Genomic DNA, 18,942 nt, shown 5'->3' with positions numbered 1-18,942 from the left:
ACAGCCATCTTTATTAATCCAATTAAAAATCTGACTTTTTAACTGGAATGAAAGGTTTTATCTAATGGAAGCATATATACCTGGATGCAAGACCTCCTTCTTGAATTGCATTTAGTTTCCTACCTATTGTGTCATTGTCCTCTTTTTTCGTAAGTTGAATCCTTTTAATTAGGGTTATCCATGCTTCATTTGTATAACAATTTAAGGAAAATTCCACAAGTTTTTTGCAACATCTGAAGCATCAATGTCAATGTAGATATGAGTTATGCAACATGAAAAGTGAATATTAAAAAACATCAATAGAGTTGTCTGTACTGCTGGTTTGTGCTCAATCCTATTACCTTGTAGACAGTTGTCTTTATTTTAGGTGCTTCAAAGTGCCATTTGTGTATCAGAGAAGTTTGGCAATGGAGATTAAAAATGGCTTCCCCAGAGGAAAAGATTCAAGTTTGCTGCCACAAGAATAAACCTTGAGGCTAACTTGCATAAAACAGAACACTGCATGTGTCATAGTTGAGCTCCTTGGAAACTGGGACTATGACATCATAAAGGGCCAGGTTCAGCTGGCAGCTGGGACAGCCTCACTGCTCATTCAAGCTTTGGAGCTCTTCAAAGAAGCATCAGAAGATGGTTTGTGCTGCCCCTGTTATCTGGTTCATGGTTCATGGAACCGCCAGGAGAGGTTGTGGGTAAGGTTCAGAAAGGTAGTCAAAGGCAGATTTAAAACTTATAGCAGAACATAGTACTAAAAGCACAAAACTCACATCAGGATTAATGCACGGTACAAGATGACCATAACGCACAGTGAAAGCTGTAAAAAGCAAGCCTACAAGAAAACAGTGCAATTGCATTTTTTTCACCAATTTCACTACATTTGGAATTTTTTCCCCCACTTCCAAGTACATGGCATGGAATATTTAATACTGTCATTATGAATTGCAATTTTGCTAAAAAGAAAACAAGCCCCCACGGAGTTCTTTACATGGAAAACTAAAAAGTTATGGATTTTTGAATATTGAAAACACAAAGACAAAAAAGGAACTGGTCGCTAAGGGGTTAAAGGTTGAGTGCATTTAACAGAACCAGGGTCACAACAGGAAATCACAGCGTAAATCACAGAGTAAAAACAGCGCATCAGGAACAAGCTTTCTCAATAGCTATAAGGCACAAAGATCCGGCGGGGTGTGCAGAAAGAGGCTGGTGCAACATCCCCCACCAGGGCCTAGCCCAGAATACCGGAGTGGCTGGTGGTTGCGGCCTAGGGAACGCTGTTGTTACAGTGCTTGGTATGGGGACCAGAGGGCTGTCCTGCAGCCTGACAGGTCTACAGCAGGTGGTGTGTGCAAGAAACATGGAGGGAGATGCTGATGTACTCGATCTCCCTGGTGCAACTTTTTGTGTCTGTATTATGAGCCCCTTGGTAATGGATGGGGAGCCCTTGGTGTTACAGCCGTATCCAGGGAACAGACGGAGGCAGCGTTGTGCAAAATAATTCACGGTTCTTTATTACAACACCTGCAGGCAACGGGCCAAACGTTCTTGTTACAGATGCCGGATTGTTGGAGATTCTGGATTACTGGAGTGGCCATGGAGAGTGATCCTCAGAAATAGTAGTAGGTGTAGGTTGGGATGTAGCGGTAGGTGCAGGCTGGGATGTAGCTGTGTCCAGATATGGAAGCTGCAGCTTTGTCCTGCGTATTCTGTGTGTAGCATTGAAGGTGTGCGTCACACTATCTCTTTGTGGCTGTAGAAGAAGACCTTTCCCCTTCCTTTCCAGGGGTTTGGTCATTCCCTAGTCAGGTGGTGGCTCTGTCTCCAATCACACTCCAGTTCACATAAAGGAATACAATTGGATGATAACTTTAGAATAGTTAACCTTTGCCTGCATAGGCAGTATCTACCACTGTTAACCCCTGATGACCAGGTCTAGAACCTTCCTGGAAGGTTTGCGACTCCCTCTGTCAGCTCCTAACCTGAAAAGGACACTGTTCGCAATTACCCCTCTGACCATGTATTGGCAGGGGTGTTGCACTGGCTTATCAGGAATTCTGTGAATGGCCAGCACCAATCAATGGGGGCGCTGGGGTACAAGTGAGCACGCAATCCGAGATGTGGGTTGCGGAAGCACCCGTGACGCCTATATACTGGGGGAAATGTGCTGTGACTATGTATACACTCACCGGCCACTTTATTAGGTACACCTGTCCAACTGCTCGTTAACACTTAATTTCTAATCAGCCAATCACAAATAGCGGCAACAATGTTGGGTACATTGTGGTCATAAAGGGATGGACATGGTCAGCAACAATACTCAGGTAGGCTGTGGCATTGCAACGATGCTCAATTGGTACCAAGGGGCCCAAAGAGTGCCAAGAAAATATTCCCCACACCATGACACCACCGGCCTGAACCGTTGATACAAGGCAGGATGGATCCATGCTTTCATGTTGTTGACGCCAAATTCTGACCCAACCATCCGAATGTCGCAGCAGAAATCAAGACTCATCAGACCAGGCAACGTTTTTCCAATCTTCTATTGTCCAATTTTGATGAGCTTGTGCAAATTGTAGCCTCAGTTTCCTGTTCTTAGCTGAAAGGAGTGGCACCCAGTGTGGTCTTCTGCTGCTGTAGCCCATCTGCCTCAAAGTTCGATGTACTGTGCGTTCAGAGATGCTCTTCTGCCTACCTTGGTTGTAACGGGTGGCGATTTGAGTCACTGTTGCCTTTCTATCAGCTCAAACCAGTCTGCCCATTCTCCTTGGAACTCTGGCATCAACAAGGCATTTCCGCCCACAGAACTGCCGCTCACTGGATGTTTTTTCTTTTTCGGACCATTCACTGTAAACCCTAGAGATGGTTGTGCGTGAAAATCCCAGTAGATCAGCAGTTTCTGAAATACTCAGACCAGCCCTTCTGGCACCAACAACCATGCCACGTTCAAAGGCACTCAAATCACCTTTCTTCCCCATACTGATGCATACCTCCCAACCGTCCCGTTTTTGACGTGACAGTCCCGTTTTTTGGGCTCTGTACACGCGTCACGGGCGGTTGGGAGAATGTCACGGCTCCCCCCCCTCTCCCCCGCTTTGTCCCGCCTCCTCCTGGCCCCGTAGATAAGAGCTGCAGAGCAGCGGAAGCATCGGAGCCAGGAGGAGGCGGGACCAGCCCCTGCTACCTCCTCACATGATGAAGTCATGTGAGACGGTAGCTCCGCCCCCGGCTGGCCCCGCCCCCTCCGCGAGTCAAGTCGGAGCCCGGGAGAAGTAGGTAAGAACATGGGGACAGGGGGCCACAGGAAGAGGGGGCCAGGAGGAGGATACAGGACAAGGAGAGCTGGAGGACACAGGTGAAGGCTGCAGGGCACTGTTGAAGGCTGCTGGGGGACAGGAGGAGGCTACTGGGGGGCAGTGAAGGCTACTGGGGGACAGGAGGAGGCTACTGGGGGACAGTGGAGGCTACTGGGGGACAGGAGGAGGCTACTGGGGGACAGGAGGAGGCTACTGGGGGACAGTGAAGGCTGCTGAGGGACAGGTGGAGGCTACTGGGGGACAGGAGGAGGCTACTGGGGGACAGGAGGAGGCTACTGGGGGACAGGAGGAGGCTACTGGGGGACAGGAGGAGGCTACTGGGGGACAGTGAAGGCTGCTGGGGGACAGGAGGAGGCTACTGGGGGACAGTGGAGACTACTGGGGGACAGTGGAGGCTACTGGGGGACAGTGGAGACTACTGGGGGACAGGAGGAGGCTACTGGGGGACAGGAGGAGGCTACTGGGGGACAGGAGGAGGCTACTGGGGGACAGGAGGAGGCTACTGGGGGATAGGAGGAGGCTACTGGGGGACAGGAGGAGGCTACTGGGGGACAGGAGGAGGCTACTGGGGGACAGGAGGAGGCTGCTGGGGGACAGTGAAGGCTGCTGGGGGACAGGAGGAGGCTGCTGGGGGACAGTGAAGGCTGCTGGGGGGACAGGAGGAGGCTACTGGGGGACAGGAGGAGGCTGCTGAGGGACAGGTGGAGGCTACTGGGGGACAGGAGGAGGCTACTGGGGGACAGGAGGAGGCTACTGGGGGACAGGAGGAGGCTACTGGGGGACAGTGAAGGCTGCTGGGGGACAGGAGGAGGCTACTGGGGGACAGTGGAGACTACTGGGGGACAGTGGAGGCTACTGGGGGACAGGAGGAGGCTACTGGGGGGCAGGAGGAGGCTACTGGGGGACAGGAGGAGGCTACTGGGGGACAGGAGGAGGCTACTGGGGGACAGGAGGAGGCTACTGGGGGACAGGAGGAGGCTGCTGGGGGACAGTGAAGGCTGCTGGGGGACAGGAGGAGGCTGCTGGGGGACAGTGAAGGCTGCTGGGGGGACAGGAGGAGGCTGCTGGGGGGACAGGAGGAGGCTACTGGGGGGACAGGTGAAGGCTGCTGGGGGACACTGGAGGAGGCTGCTGGAGGACACCGGAAGAGGCTGGAGGACAGGAGCTGCAGGAGGAGGATGGAGGCCACAGGAGGAGGATGGAGGCCACAGGAGGAGGATGGAGGTCACAGGAGGAGGATGGAGGTCACAGGAGGAGGATGGAGGTCACAGGAGGAGGATGGAGGTCACAGGAGGAGGATGGAGGACAGGAGGAGGATGGAGGACAGGAGGAGGATGGAGGATACTGGAGAAGGATGGAGGACAGGAGGAGGATGGAGGACAGGAGGAGGATGGAGGATACTGGAGAAGGATGGAGGACAGGAGGAGGATGGAGGACAGGAGGAGGATGGAGGACAGGAGGAGGATGGAGGATACTGGAGAAGGATGGAGGACAGGAGGAGGATGGAGGATACTGGAGAAGGATGGAGGACAGGAGGAGGATGGAGGATACTGGAGAAGGATGGAGGACAGGAGGAGGATGGAGGATACTGGAGAAGGATGGAGGACAGGAGGAGGATGGAGGATACTGGAGAAGGATGGGGAACAGGAGGAGGATGGAGGATACTGGAGAAGGATGGAGGACAGGAGGAGGATGGAGGATACTGGAGAAGGATGGAGGACAGGAGGAGGATGGAGGATACTGGAGAAGGATGGAGGACAGGAGGAGGATGGAGGATACTGGAGAAGGATGGAGGACAGGAGGAGGATGGAGGATACTGGAGAAGGATGGAGGACAGGAGGAGGATGGAGGATACTGGAGAAGGATGGAGGACAGGAGGAGGATGGAGGATACTGGAGAAGGATGGGGAACAGGAGGATACTGGAGAGTTGCATTAAGTGTAATTATACGGGTCCACGGGGGGTGGAGGCAAAGTAAGGGGCATTGTTCTATGTGGGGACCATCAAGGTCAATATTATATTATGCTTGTGGGTGTGGCAATGGGCGTGGTTTGGAAAAAGGGGAGGGGCTTTTTGTCCCTCTTTCTCTCGCCCAAAAGTTGGGAGGTATGCTGATGCTCGGTTTGAACTGCAGATTGTCTTGACCATGTCTAGATGCCTAAATGCACTGAGTTGCCGCCATGTGATTGGCTGATTAGAAATTAAGTGCTAACGAGCAGTTGGACAGGTGTACCTAATAAAGTGGCCGGTGAGTGCATACATCCATTCTTTATTATCAGGTTGGATGACGGGGCCCCCTGACATTGAGGGCCCCATAGCGGCTGCTACCACTGTAGTTACAAACCTGGTTGTCGTACTGGGATGAGGGAGGAGAGGTATTGGCAGGTTTCCCTAACAATGTGACTGCTTTGTTTGATGGTGGAGTCAGAGCAGTGGCATAAACTCATTTTACCAATTCTATGGTTGTTTATTTCTGTTTTCATGCAAATTTTAGCTGTTTATACCTCATGGATCTGGCTAGCCTTGAACAATAAATAATGTAATGATTATCCAGTACTCTTATGTCTCCAGTGGTGTGGAGAGTGGCCGCAGGGATGACATGCTTCACTGCTCCACCAGGAAAGTTTTACAAATCTCCCTCCTTTCTTCCCTCCACAGCTCACTGTGTACATAGACAAACCCTCAGGCAAATGCTGCCAGCCAATCCTATCGCTTCTCTCGTTTGTGCCTCATGCTGCAGAAAATGTAACAGCGCCGCTGATTAGTTACTGGTAAAAGCTATGCTGATTAGCTGTGAGTGGGCGGGGCTGCGAGCAGCCGGGAAGTGCAGTGGTTTCGGGTTAGTGTGAAGCTTTCTGTACCCGGTAACCGTCCGTTACCTGTATCTGTCACCTGCAGCGCATGAGCCGGTGTGCAGGGGCCTGGCTGCCGCGGCTGTCACCGGGAGAGGTAGGTGACGCTTTGTGTTCACATCCGACGATGAGCTGATGGAGAAATGCACCTGTAGCTGCACTAGAAAGCCCAGCAGTCCAGGTCACACAGGTGCAGCTTCCCTTACATGTATCCAGGTATTGGCCGTAAGGTGTGCTTCTATTTGTGTGCTCTTTCGGACATTCGATTATTGATCTTTGGCTACAGCAGATCAACACATCAGTGTATCAGGAGCTGGAGCACTTCACAAGTATTAAACCTATCCTTAAAGGGGGTTTCCATGCACTGGGGAAGTATGCATTCCCTGTTGATTCTCTGATAATCCTCAGTGGTAATGATACTCCACTATCTCCTCCAATGCCATGGAGATAGATGAAGCTGCTGCGCTCATGTACGACTTTCACTTCATCTGCGACTCCTGTTGTGGTCATTGGAGATCCCAGCACTTGGAGCCCTACGGATCCGCATGTTATCCACTATCTTGTCAATAGCCGATAACATTAAGGGCTGATGTACACAACAGTTAAAATTGGTTGTGCACTGTCCATTTTATGGAGGACAATTATCAGTGCTTCTACCAGGGGCGTAACTACAGTGGTAGCAGCCATAACAGCCGTTATGAGGCCCACAGTGTCAGGGGGCCCCAGCATCCGACCTGACACACTAAAGAGTGGAGGATGTGCATCATTATATCCATATTATGCTGCATAATATGTATATAACATATATGTGATGTATATATGCTGCATCTGTGATGTGTATGTGTGTATGGCGTCTGCATATACTGTATGTGTGTATATATGCTGTGTGTCCGTAAATGTCACTGTATGTGTGTGTATATGCTCTTTATGAGCATAAGTGTATATAGTTTTTAAGTGGGAGGCCCCATGCAGAAGCCTGCTTATGGGGCCCTGCCACTCCTAGTTACGCCACTGGCTTCTACTCCAGTAATGCAAGAAATTGTGGTTATCACGGCTATGCCACCTCTACAACCACACCACTTGCCCTGCAACTGCGCACTTGCACATACCGCTGAATGTTCGCAGGTCGGACCGGGGGTTGTTTTGTCCCCCAGCGCAGCGTGTTGGCAGATACATCATGAGCTTTAAGCCTCATGATGGCGAGGGGTGCCAGCGTATGATAAATCTCCCCCTATGAACAGACAGCATTTGGCTGCACTAAATGTTATACCTTTTAATATATCAGTGCCCACAGATATTATTTTAACAGACTGCAACCGATTCATTAAAGGGGTATTCCCACAAAGACTAGAATCTTAAATCTACTCAGAATAACAAAAGAACACATTCTCTAATTCACTGTTATTAACAAAAATACAGCATTTTCCAGGTGTATACAATTTTGGTTGCACTGGGATCCAACCATAAATCTTCTAACTTCTATGGTCAAACAGGACAGGTTCTTTAGGATCCCTCTAGGTCTATAAGATGCTGTGTGTTTAAAATGTGTTTAGATTATCAGGATCCAGTGTTTATGTACACTTTCATTTTGCTTCTGAACATTCACCAGTATCTTACCAAGAGATATGAGACAGGTCAGAGATGAGAGATAATGAGATCCATGAGATGGATATAACAACACTCAATGACACACTGCTAACTCAGCTATAATACACACTGTCAGACCTTGCCTCCTTCCCCTGCAATAGAGACCTTATCTTGCATGTAGCTTGTAGAGTAAGTCTGTGCACACTGCTTGCTGGTTGTAAGTATCTGGAAGTGCCTGTGTGTGAGCTTGTCTTGTAATGGAGCGGGAGGGGCAGAGATCACACTGCATCTAGCAGACAGGAGAAGTGTCTGCTTAGAGAGTCCCCACCCACACTCTGGAATTTCACACTGACCATCACGGATTGATAGGAGCTAAAACAGCAATAGTAAAATTGTAAGGTAAGGGGTTAAAATTATTTTTTTTTTTGTGTAAACATCACTAGGGGGTTGTAATTTGAGAACTTTATTACATGGGCAAACCCTTTTAAAGGGGTTGTCCGAGAGATCAAAAAAATTAGTACTCGCCTCCTCCGTCACTGCTGATGTCCCGCGCCGTGGTCCATCTGATTGGGGAGCTTCCGGCCAGCCGAGGTTGCTTGGTACGCCCACCCGTCACCATATCCCAGCGCCTGATACAGTGCTGAGAGGTAGGGAAGGGTTGGAGTGACCAGCCACCTCCGCCGGCCGGGAGCTCCCCAAGCACAGTTTCCGTGCCCTTGTAGACAGATCGGGACACAGATCAGACGGACCCTGGCGAGAGTCATCAGTAGCAATAGAGGAGGTGAGTACACGTTTATTTTTATTTTTAGCTCATTGTGTTGTTGAGGGTAAAACTGCTATGTATAAATTAGCGTTTCCTTCACAATGCACAATATTGGTATCGTTGAATAATATAAATTACAAAAAACAAGCATCCATAGAGGTATAGTATTTTGACATAAAAATAAAATGTTTTGGGGTTTTGGAATGCTCTGAGTTACTACTGATGTATTTGTAATGCTGTGTTTTGTATTAAATTGCATTATTTTTGTTTAACAGAACATAGTAAACTTAAGAATAGAAGATTTAATAAACCATCATGGATCTATCTTCACTAGTGAAGAAGCTTGGTAAGATTTTATTTTCTCTGCTCGTATACCTCAAGCGTCGAGATATCTTACAGTCAGAATGTTCTATATTATTAAAAGAAATCTACCACTTTGTGATAGTAAAACTCAAACGTATGAGGGACGTATATTTGCAAATTTACAACTGGATATACACTCCCCAAAGGAGTCTATGGCGCTCGGTATGGTGAGCATTCCGAGCCGTGGCCTAAAAAAAGATAAAGCATGCTTTATCTTTGTCCGCAAGAATGGCCGTGCAGCATTATTTTCTATGGATAGGGGAGTCGTGAGCAGCGCAGACGGCTACAGCAGGTCAGGTATAGATCTCTGTGAATGTACCCCTAGAAAAAGCAGGTACAGGACGTGGCTGCCATTTCCGTAGCTGAGGGTTGTTAAAGGGGTTTTCCCATGAACTAGGCCCTAACTTACTGATCAGTGGGGGACTCAGTGCTGAGACCCCCACAGTTCGCGAAAACGAGAAGTCCTTCGGACCCCTATAGTTGTCTCTGTGGAGCTGACGGGGATTGGGCAATTTTCATCAGCTCCATAGAGATTAATGGAGCAGAACCGTCATGCTCGGCCGTCTTCTCCGTTAGTCTGATAGAGGGACGAGGGGCCTGGGGGTCCGAGACCCCCACTTATCAGCAAGTTAGGCCCTATCCCGTGGATACAGAGATGTGTTAATCTGTCTATGCGTGAATACTGGGGTACTTTGCATTTGAAATGCCAACCGATGCATTTATTGAGGGTAATTTTTCAGACTTATGCTGATAAAATATGAGAAATATGCTGCAGCAAACAAGAACAGCTAATAGGAGGTGCACGTTACGACTCGCCAGTCTTCTACTGCACCAGATTAATTATCCAGCATCAGACCCACTAATAATTCTGGCGCAGCATAATACTATCTAGTTCTGCTCTGCACTGGTCTAATGTGCGACACTTAGAGGGCCCATGTACACGACTGTAATGGTGGCCATGATATAGCTGCACCAGAACATGGCCCCCATAATAGATGTCTATGGCACCTGGTAACATTGCATTGAGCATGTCCTATGTTGTGTTGTATTGTGGCCGCTTGGCTTTCTATGGAGAGTGAGAAGCACTTGCCCCCTTCTTCAGAACACGGCCCTGTGCTAACCCAAGGTTTGTGTCCCAGCATTAGGCTACAGTTGTCTGCATGTAGCCTAATGCTTCTCCCCCATTATTTTCAAAACGCATTTCAGTCTGAAGACAGTATGTTATAGAGCAGGAGGTCTCAGGAATCCAGGAATGGTGGTACTGTATAAAGGGAAAGCTTTCAATCACTAAGTAGGACCACCCATCAGACTCCTAAGCCCAGAACAAGCAGGAATAAAAGACTAATTAATAAGAATGAGAACTGCTCAGCTCACCTCCTCCTGCTTTGATGACCCTATGATAACATTTTGGCTACTTTTAGGGAATTTCTAAAGATTAAACTGTTATTGACACAACTTGGTTTTATCTCCTTCAGGCCATCATCTTACAGAAATAAGAGAGCGAGCACTAAAAAACATACTTGGTAAACTGGATCATAACCTACTTACCCCTGTGGATCTAATACAGGAAAAGTCATTGTTTGTCTGTCTTCTTGAATGGTTCAACTTCCCTGAAGTAACCATGAAGGAGGAAGTACTACAACTCCTAAGTAAGCTGATAAAGGTGCGTATATGATTGATATGCATTGTTAAATACCTCTACATGTGACAGGTTTAATGCTGAAAGTTTTGTGGTCCTATAGAAGTTCTCCTATAGAAGAAATATCTGTGTTGGGCTACATTCTTGACTGTGTCCAGAATCAGCCCATGTGTGATTTGCTATTTCCAAAAACCCATTTACTAGAACTGGTAAATAGTGTGCATGAACATCTTATAGTCTGCAGTTTTGTACAGTCAAATCTGACAAATTCCCATTAAATAAAACCCTTCACCATCGTTTACGTCACTGAATTACCAGCACCCTTAGGGAGAGTATGAAATGCCCTGTTTATTTAAATGTGCTGAAAAGAGTTGCCTTTGGAAACAGATTCATATATTGGCCTGATCCCACAAACTGCACAGATTGCACACAATGGGAGTCCTTGCATCACGCAGAAATGTGATGCAAAGACTTCCTGTCTGCTGGCCATACAGTTCTTTCAGTTCCGACACTACAAACGAGACATCATTAGCTGTGCTAGGATGCCAATATACATGCTTCAAATAAAATTCACATACAGACATATAACACATACATAGTGATAAATTGGTGCACAGGGGATCACCACAAACAGAAAGCGAGCATGTCATATTATCTATCCTTTATGTTATAGCAGAGGAGTAGATGTGACTGTAACATGCTGCATTACACCCTATAGATTTGCTCTTGTTACTGTCTAGGGAGACCATATGGATGGCTGCACCCATTGCTTTTTCAGAGTGTTTATGCTTTAACCCCTTCCCGACATTTGACGTACTATTACTGCATGGCAGGAGGTGCGTTCCCGCAAAATGCAGTAATAGTACGTCAAGCTTCTGGAGCTTCCGTTCAGGAGCCGGCGCCAGAAGCTCTAACACCCGCGATAGGAGATTTCTCAGATCGTGGGTGTTAACCCCTAACACCACGGCGTGTCAGGGGCATTTAGCTGGAATCGGACCCCCCCACGGCGCTTACCGGGGGAGGTCCGCTGCTCCGATTGCAGCCCCGGGACTGCCAGTCCGATCCTCCTTCCGGGAGCCAGAAGGCAGGACCCGGCTGTGACATCTGTATTACACTGTATTAGGGGAAGAATAGCTTGAACAAGTGAAAAACGCTAAATAAACACACTTTTGAATAAAAAGAATTAATTAAATAAAGTTAAAGTCCCCTAAACACAAACATTCCCTATACACATCTAATAAAGTGAAAAAACCTGAAAATCATTAAAAAAACCCACATATTTGGTATCGCCGCATCCGTAACAATCTGTACAATAAGTCAGAAACATTATTGGACCCGTATGGTGAACGCTGTAAAAACAAAACACGACAAAAATGTAAATTTTCATAAAATCCCTTCACAAAAATGTTCCAAAAAGTGATCAAAGAAAAGTTATGTGCACCAAAATGGTACCACTGAAAAGGACAACTCAACATGTAAAAAATAAGCCCTAAACTAGCACTGTCAACCAAAAAATATTAAAGTTATGGCGATGCAAAAACAAATGAGATTTTCTTTATATTCGTTTTTTTCCTCTAAAATTGTAAAATATATAAACTATATAAATGAGGTATCACCGTAATCGTAGTGATCTAGAGAATAAAAATATAGTATTTTTAGTGTACGGTTTACGACCCCCAAAATATAGAAAAAAAAGAACCCAAAACTGACAATTTTCTTTTCCTCCATACATTAAAGAGTTAATAAAATCTCATCAAAAAGCTCCAGACCCACTAAAATGAAGTATTTGTAAAGTGCATCTCATGTCGCAAAAAATAAGCCCTTATATGTCCAAATTGCCAAAAAAATAGATTGTATAGCCATTATAAAGTTACAATGCATAATCTGCTCTGAACGGCGCAGCTCCCCCTCAATGCCCTGGCGTGTGCCCATACAGCAGGTTACCACCACATATGGGGTATTATTATACACGGGAGGGATTGGGTATCAAATTTTGTGGAGCGTTTTAGTATTTTATCCACTGAGAATTTGTACATTTTATGAAAAACACATTAATTTAGTAAAAAAAAAAAATTAATTTCAAAATTGCATCTGATTTTGTTTTAACCCCTGTAAACCAGGGTTAACAAACTTCATAAAAGTTGTTTTACGTACGTTGAGGGGTGTAGTTTCTATAATGGGCTAATTTATGGGGTTTTACTTTTATTTAGGCTTCTCAAAGTGACTTCAAACCAGAGCAGGTCCCTCAATAGCAGGATTTAGCTTTTTTTATGAAAATGTGAAAAATCGCACTTAACGTTCAAAGCCCCATAACATCCTACAAAAATGATAGTATGTATAAAAAACCACGGAGGTATAAAGTAGACATTTGGTGAATGTTAGTTATTACGTTTTCTGGTGTTATGACTCGTGTGTGGGAAAAAGTAGAACATTGAGAATTTTTCCAAATTTTCACCAAATATCTGATTTTCTCATAAATAAATGCAAAACATACCACCAAAATTTTGTAACTAACATGAAGTACAATGTGTCCCGAGAAAACAATTTCCAAATCACTTGGTTATGTTAAAGCGTTCCAAAGTTATAACCACTTATAGTGACACAGGGCAGATTTGAAAAAATGGGCCGTGTCAGGAAGGTGAAAAGTGGCTTCAGCGTTAAGGGGTTAAGTGTTTTATGTTGCCAATAAGTCTAAGATGAGCACACAAGACATGCAAATGATATTGTGACAAATTTCTTGGGAAGGTTTTAGAAAACCCAGAACAAGTAAAGAACAGGGCACAGAAGGCTTAAGGATTCCTTAAGTCCGGGTTCACACACGGGATTTGAGTTTTGAAATGCAATTAAAATGCTGTGGGGAGGAGCTTGTCCTGATTGCCTAGCGTTTACATATAAAGGGACTCTTGTAGTTTACTACTTACTAAGACGCTGCTGGCCAGTGTTCATGTCTCTTGTAGCTTCAGCTGATCATGTGGGTACTGGGTCCTGGACCCACCAAACCTGAAACGAAACCTTTTAGTCAAACACTTTATCTATGGAAGTAAAAAAATGAACATACCTGTATTCTCATTATTCTGCATTATATTTTTCAGCATCCTATAGCTGCTCAGTGGTTGATTGATATGGAGGCAGTTGACTTCTTCTCTCAGCTGCGACCACATGTAGAACCATGTCTCCAAGCTATAGTAGATGATATTTTGGATGGCCTTTTCCTTCTCCCCACTGAAATGCCATGTAATTCACCGTGGCCAGCACAAGATTATCCAGGTAACTATCTACAATACATTTCAGATATTTCCATTATAGCAGAAAGAGAGAAGATTTATTTGCTGTGGGTACCTCTGGTGTTATTGGGCTGCCACTATTGTCTTTTGGGGAGTAGAATCCGCTTATTTCTTCATTTAGAAAATGTTGAATGAAAACAAAGTTTAGTTTTTCTGCTGCCTAGCTCTGGAAATATCTAGATTGATAAATATAGATTTACCTCTTTCACAGTGGTGGCAAAGGTTATATCTGGCGCTTTCATGTAGAATTCATTTGATGTCAGAGAGGAGAGCTGTACATGACTTGTGGAAGATAGTTTGCAGCCTCATCATCCCTGCTGCTCTATGTACAAAGCAGGGGGTAGTAATTCAGAATTTAATTCCTAAAGGTAATTAGCTGCCACTGATTGGCGCGATGCACCTGGATTTGCCATTGTTCCGGGTTCAGTGCCCGGCAGTAACACAACAAGAGTTAGCATCAAATATCAGACCGCTATGAAGACGTATTAAGAAATGAATAAGCGCAGAATTTGCATCCTCTTTAGATTAAAACGAAAGAAATGCTTTAGATGTAATTGTATTATCTTCCTTTGTTAACACATGCTAAATTTAGAAGTTAAAAAGGACATCTCTGTAACAGATCAGATCTGATAGAGGCTCCTATTCCTATGGATATAATGGGAGTATTAACTGTTACAATAGAACATGTCCTGTACAGCCTGTTACAGTATTACCTCTAGCAATTTTGCCTGGCAGAATGTCTGCTAAAAATATACACTACAAAATACAATATCTGGCTAGAAGCCTGTGCCAGGGGACAGAATGTACTGCTGCAGTCTCAATTGTGCTTTCTCTCTGTAGCCGTAGAGCAAAAGGAAGATGTTGGATATTTTCAGCAAGACACTTTAAGGCTTCAACCCACAGAAGTATGTCAAGAAAACCGAGGTATGGATCATAAGGCATCTGTATTATTAAGGATAAACTGGAGATGGTTGTGCCTACGTGTTTCCTTCATGTTGTTCTCTTGTGGTTCTACAGAAATAATTGTGTTGCAATTTTTGTAACCATACATGGTTATAATAATGAATTTATTCAACTAATATATAAAGCTGATTGTATGTATGTATGTTCGCTAAAGGAATCTGCACCGTCGAGTTTAAAGTCACCAAATTTTACACAGCCGCTCTCTGTGACTATGTCACAGACTTGGTTTTGAGACAAATTTTTCACCCCGCGCTTTCCAAAATCCACTTTTTAACCACCATATACAGTAACCACTGGCTGTTGCTGTGTCAGTTGGAAACTGTGCCGTGATTGGATGCTGTTCTGCCACAGGTCATTAACCCCTTAACGCTGGAGCCACTTTTCACCTTCCTGACACAGCCCATTTTTTCAAATCTGCCCTGTGTCACTATAAATGGTTATAACTTCGGAACGCTTTAACATATACAAGTGATTTTAAAATTGTTTTCCCGTGACGCTTTGTACTTCATGTTAGTTGAAAAATTTTGGTGGTATGTTTTGCATTTATTTATGAGAAAATCAGATGTTTGGTGAAAATTTGGAAAAATTCTTGATTTTCGAAATTCAAAATGTTCTACTTTTTCCATACATAGTCATAACCGCAAAAAAACGTAATAACTAACATTCACTAAATGTCTAATTTATGTGGATATGGTTTTTTATGCATACTCTTATATTTGTAGGATGTTATGTGCCTTTGAACGTTAGGTGCGATTTTTCACATTTTCATAAAAAACGCAAAATCCTGCTATTGAGGGACCTGCTCAGGTTTTAAATCACTTTGAGAGGCCTAAATAAAAGTAAAACCCCATAAATTACCCCATTATAGAAACTACACCCCTCAACGTACGTAAAACAACTTTATGAAGTTTATTAACCCTTTAATTATTTTACAGGGGTTAAAACAAAATCGGATACAATTTTGAAAGTTTGAAAGTAAACTTTTTTGGCTAAATGAATGTGTTTTTCAAAAAATTTACAAATTCTCAGTGGATAAAATACCAAAACGCTCCACAAAATTTGATACCCAATTCCTCCGCCGTATAACAATACCCCATATGTGGTGGTAACCTGCTGTATGGGCACACGCCAGGGCATCGCGGGGAAGCTGCGCCATTCAGAGCAGATTATGCATTGTCACTTTTTATTGGCTATACAATCTTTATTTTTTTGGCAATTTGGACATATAAGGGCTTATTTTTTGCGACATGATATGCACTTTACAAATAATTAATTTTCGTGGGTCATTAGCTTATTGATGAGATTTTATTAACTCTTGAATGTATGGGTGAAAAGAAAATTGTCAATTTTGGTTTACTTTTTTTTCGTATTTTTTGGGGGTCGTACACCGTACACTAAAAGTATTATATTATCTTTATTCTATAGGTCCCTACGATTACGGTGATACCTCATTTATACAGTTTTTCATTTATTTTTACAATTTTACTGGATAAAAAGTAATATAGAGGAAATCTCATTTGTTTTTGCATCGCCATCTTTTCGGAGACGTAACTTTAATATTTTTTGGTTGACAGAGCTAGTTTTGGGCTTATTTTTTACGAGTTGAGTTGTTCTTTTCAGTGGTACCATTTTGGCGCACATAACTTTTTTGATCACTTTTTAGAACATTTTTGTGTAGAGATTTTATGAAAAATGTAAATTTTTGTGTTTAGGGGACTTTAACTTAATTCTTTTTATTAAAAAATTATTTTATGTAGTATTTTTAACATTTTTTAATTAACTTTTACAGGTTAGCTTGAACAAGTGATCCACTGATCACTTGTTCAAGCTCTTCTTCACATTACACAGTGTAATACAGATGTATTACACTGTGTAATGTAACACACTGCCAGAAGGCACGGACCCGGCTCACAGAAGAGGATCGCGCAGCCCCGGGCACCAGCAGTCCCGGGGCTGCGATCGGAGCAGCGGACCCCCCCCGGTTAACGCCGCGGGGGGGTCCGATTCTTCTCAAATGCCCCTAGCACGCCGCGGTCATCGCGACCGCGGCATGTCAGGGGTTAACACTCGCGATTTGAGAAATCTCCGATCGCGGGTGTTAGAGGCGGGTGTCGGCTATAATATATAGCCGACACCCGCAGCTTCTGGCGCGGGCTCCGTTCTGGAGCCGGCGCCAGAAGCATGACGTACTATTACCGCATTTTGCGGGAACGCACCTCCCGCCATGCAGTAATAGTACGTCAAATGTCAGGAAGGGGTTAATATGAGCTCTGTCTGAGCTTTGGTTACTATAGGCAATGAGTAGAAGACACTTATTTGTGAGGTAAGATGGATAGGAATACAGAGATGGGGGAAGATTTATCACAAATGTCTGAGGTAAAACTGTTCCAGTTGCCTATGCCAATCAGAGATCAGCTGTAATTTTATAAACAGCTGTGTGGAAATGAAACTTTAGCTCTGATTGGTTGCTATGGGCAACTAGAACAGTTCTACTCTCAGACACCTCTGATAAATCTCCCCATAGACAAAGTGGTAGCCGCTCAAAAAGACTGTCGAAGGCTCCTTGAAATATTTGTATGTATTCAGATAACTCCAAACATTAATACTACTGTAGTAGGTGACTGAATGGAAGAGTGAGGGGGGGGGGGTGTAAAAGCTCCTAAATACTTGCATCAGCCCCAGCCCTCTCCTGAATTGAGTGATACTTCTGTGAAGAAAGAAAGGGCAACAAATAAGTTCAAGACAGTCACTATTTTCAGTTACCTTATGTTAGAAAAGTGTTTTGGCTGCTTATTTATAGCCAATTACTACTGTAATAGCTTACTATTGCTTCAGACAGTTGGACTTAACACTGATAAGCTAGATCTAGAACATAACTTTAGAAAGCGGTATTCCGTTTCTAGAAAATGATCCTGAAGGTTGATGTAAATTGGGCAGTTGGTGCACCGAAACATTGCCTTTGTCCTTGGAGCACCTCATATGCTCCCTTTGCCACTCACTGCTGTCACTAAGAAGTGACACTCGCTCACCAACCATTGCATTAGCTGAGGCACATCTGGCTGACCCACAACAAAATCCATAGATAATCCAGGGGGAATTTGCTCTGAATGCAGTTGTGGTCAGTAAACTATGCTTAAAGAGAACCCATCAGGCAAATTAAGCCCCTAAACTAAATATATTTTCATAAACTGCCATTAGAAAGCATTGACTCTATCCCTTCATTGTCCCTCTACATGCCTGTAAACCTAAGTAATGAGGTCCTAAAGCTGTATGCAAATGACCTGTGAAATGTCCAATGAGTCATTAGCATATTCAAGCTGTCAAGCTTATTCATGAGTGGGAGGCACAGCCACACCCCCAGTGCTTGACTGGCAACCTGTATAATGGTGTGAGGCTGTATAATGATGTGCTTCCTGGTGCTGGGGCCCTCTGCAGCCTGTGTGTTTGTATAGGAGAGATACAACAGCTCCAGGCAGCCATGTTATAGCAGAACCTGTCAGGTACTTGTGTAGCTAATGTCTATGTCTCACACATGTGTATGTGAGGTAACAGCATGTCAGCAGATAAAGCACAGACACCAGCAATTCTTTACTATACATTACACACAGACATGAGCAGGGGGAAGAGAGGGGAGGGGTAACAGGGATGACATCACTGCCTCTGACCATATGGCCAGCCTCATTTACATAATAAAGAAAATAGGATTTTATAATGGGTTGTCAGTTCTGATATCTGACTATTATAATCCTCTCCAATGTTGAAGAGCAGGTGAGGGTGTGTGAGGAGCACAAGGGTGAGTGTGAGGAGCAGCCAAATCAACTTAATAACCCCCACTTGCCCCTCCAACAAAAGTCCCACCCCCAAGCCATATTGTACCCCTATTTCATGTGTTATCATCTTTGTTTCTAACTGTTGATGATTCTTTTGTATAATCTAAATGCTGGAGCCATGTACACCACACTTTCATAAGGGATCAATAAAGCTTTATTGTATTGTATGTACATGCAGATTTTTGTGCTGAAATGACAACAGAAAGGCTACATTCACACGAACGTATGGGGGACGTATATACGGCCGACGTATATACGGCCGATATACGTCCCCCATACACTCCTATGGGCGCACGGCACCCTACGGGAGCGGTACGGTGCAGCACATGTGCGGCACCGTACCGTTCCGTACCC

The 18,942-nt window shown here is 44.6% G+C and overlaps 1 protein-coding gene across 4 annotated transcripts in view; it reads left to right on the top strand.

The window, feature by feature from the left end:
• The first annotated feature begins 670 nt into the window (after positions 1 to 670).
• RTTN (rotatin) overlaps positions 671 to 18,942 on the top strand; it is a 143,552-nt gene continuing 125,280 nt past the window's right edge. For 2 of the 4 annotated variants that reach the window (XM_072152311.1, XM_072152308.1), the window contains exons 1-5: positions 6,080 to 6,256; positions 8,785 to 8,855; positions 10,348 to 10,535; positions 13,604 to 13,778; positions 14,636 to 14,719. In XM_072152311.1, coding sequence (XP_072008412.1) covers positions 8,825 to 8,855; positions 10,348 to 10,535; positions 13,604 to 13,778; positions 14,636 to 14,719 — 478 coding nt within the window. In that variant the 5' untranslated portion in view covers positions 6,080 to 6,256; positions 8,785 to 8,824. Of the gene's footprint in view, positions 690 to 6,079; positions 6,257 to 8,011; positions 8,146 to 8,784; positions 8,856 to 10,347; positions 10,536 to 13,603; positions 13,779 to 14,635; positions 14,720 to 18,942 lie in introns of those variants that run through there. The other 2 variants (XM_072152310.1, XM_072152309.1) reach the window with 2 other exon arrangements.

Source organism: Engystomops pustulosus, chromosome 5 (assembly GCF_040894005.1).
Source record: "Engystomops pustulosus chromosome 5, aEngPut4.maternal, whole genome shotgun sequence".
In the NCBI taxonomy this organism is placed as follows: Eukaryota; Metazoa; Chordata; class Amphibia; order Anura; family Leptodactylidae; genus Engystomops; species Engystomops pustulosus.
This window is presented reverse-complemented; position numbering and strand designations above follow the sequence as displayed.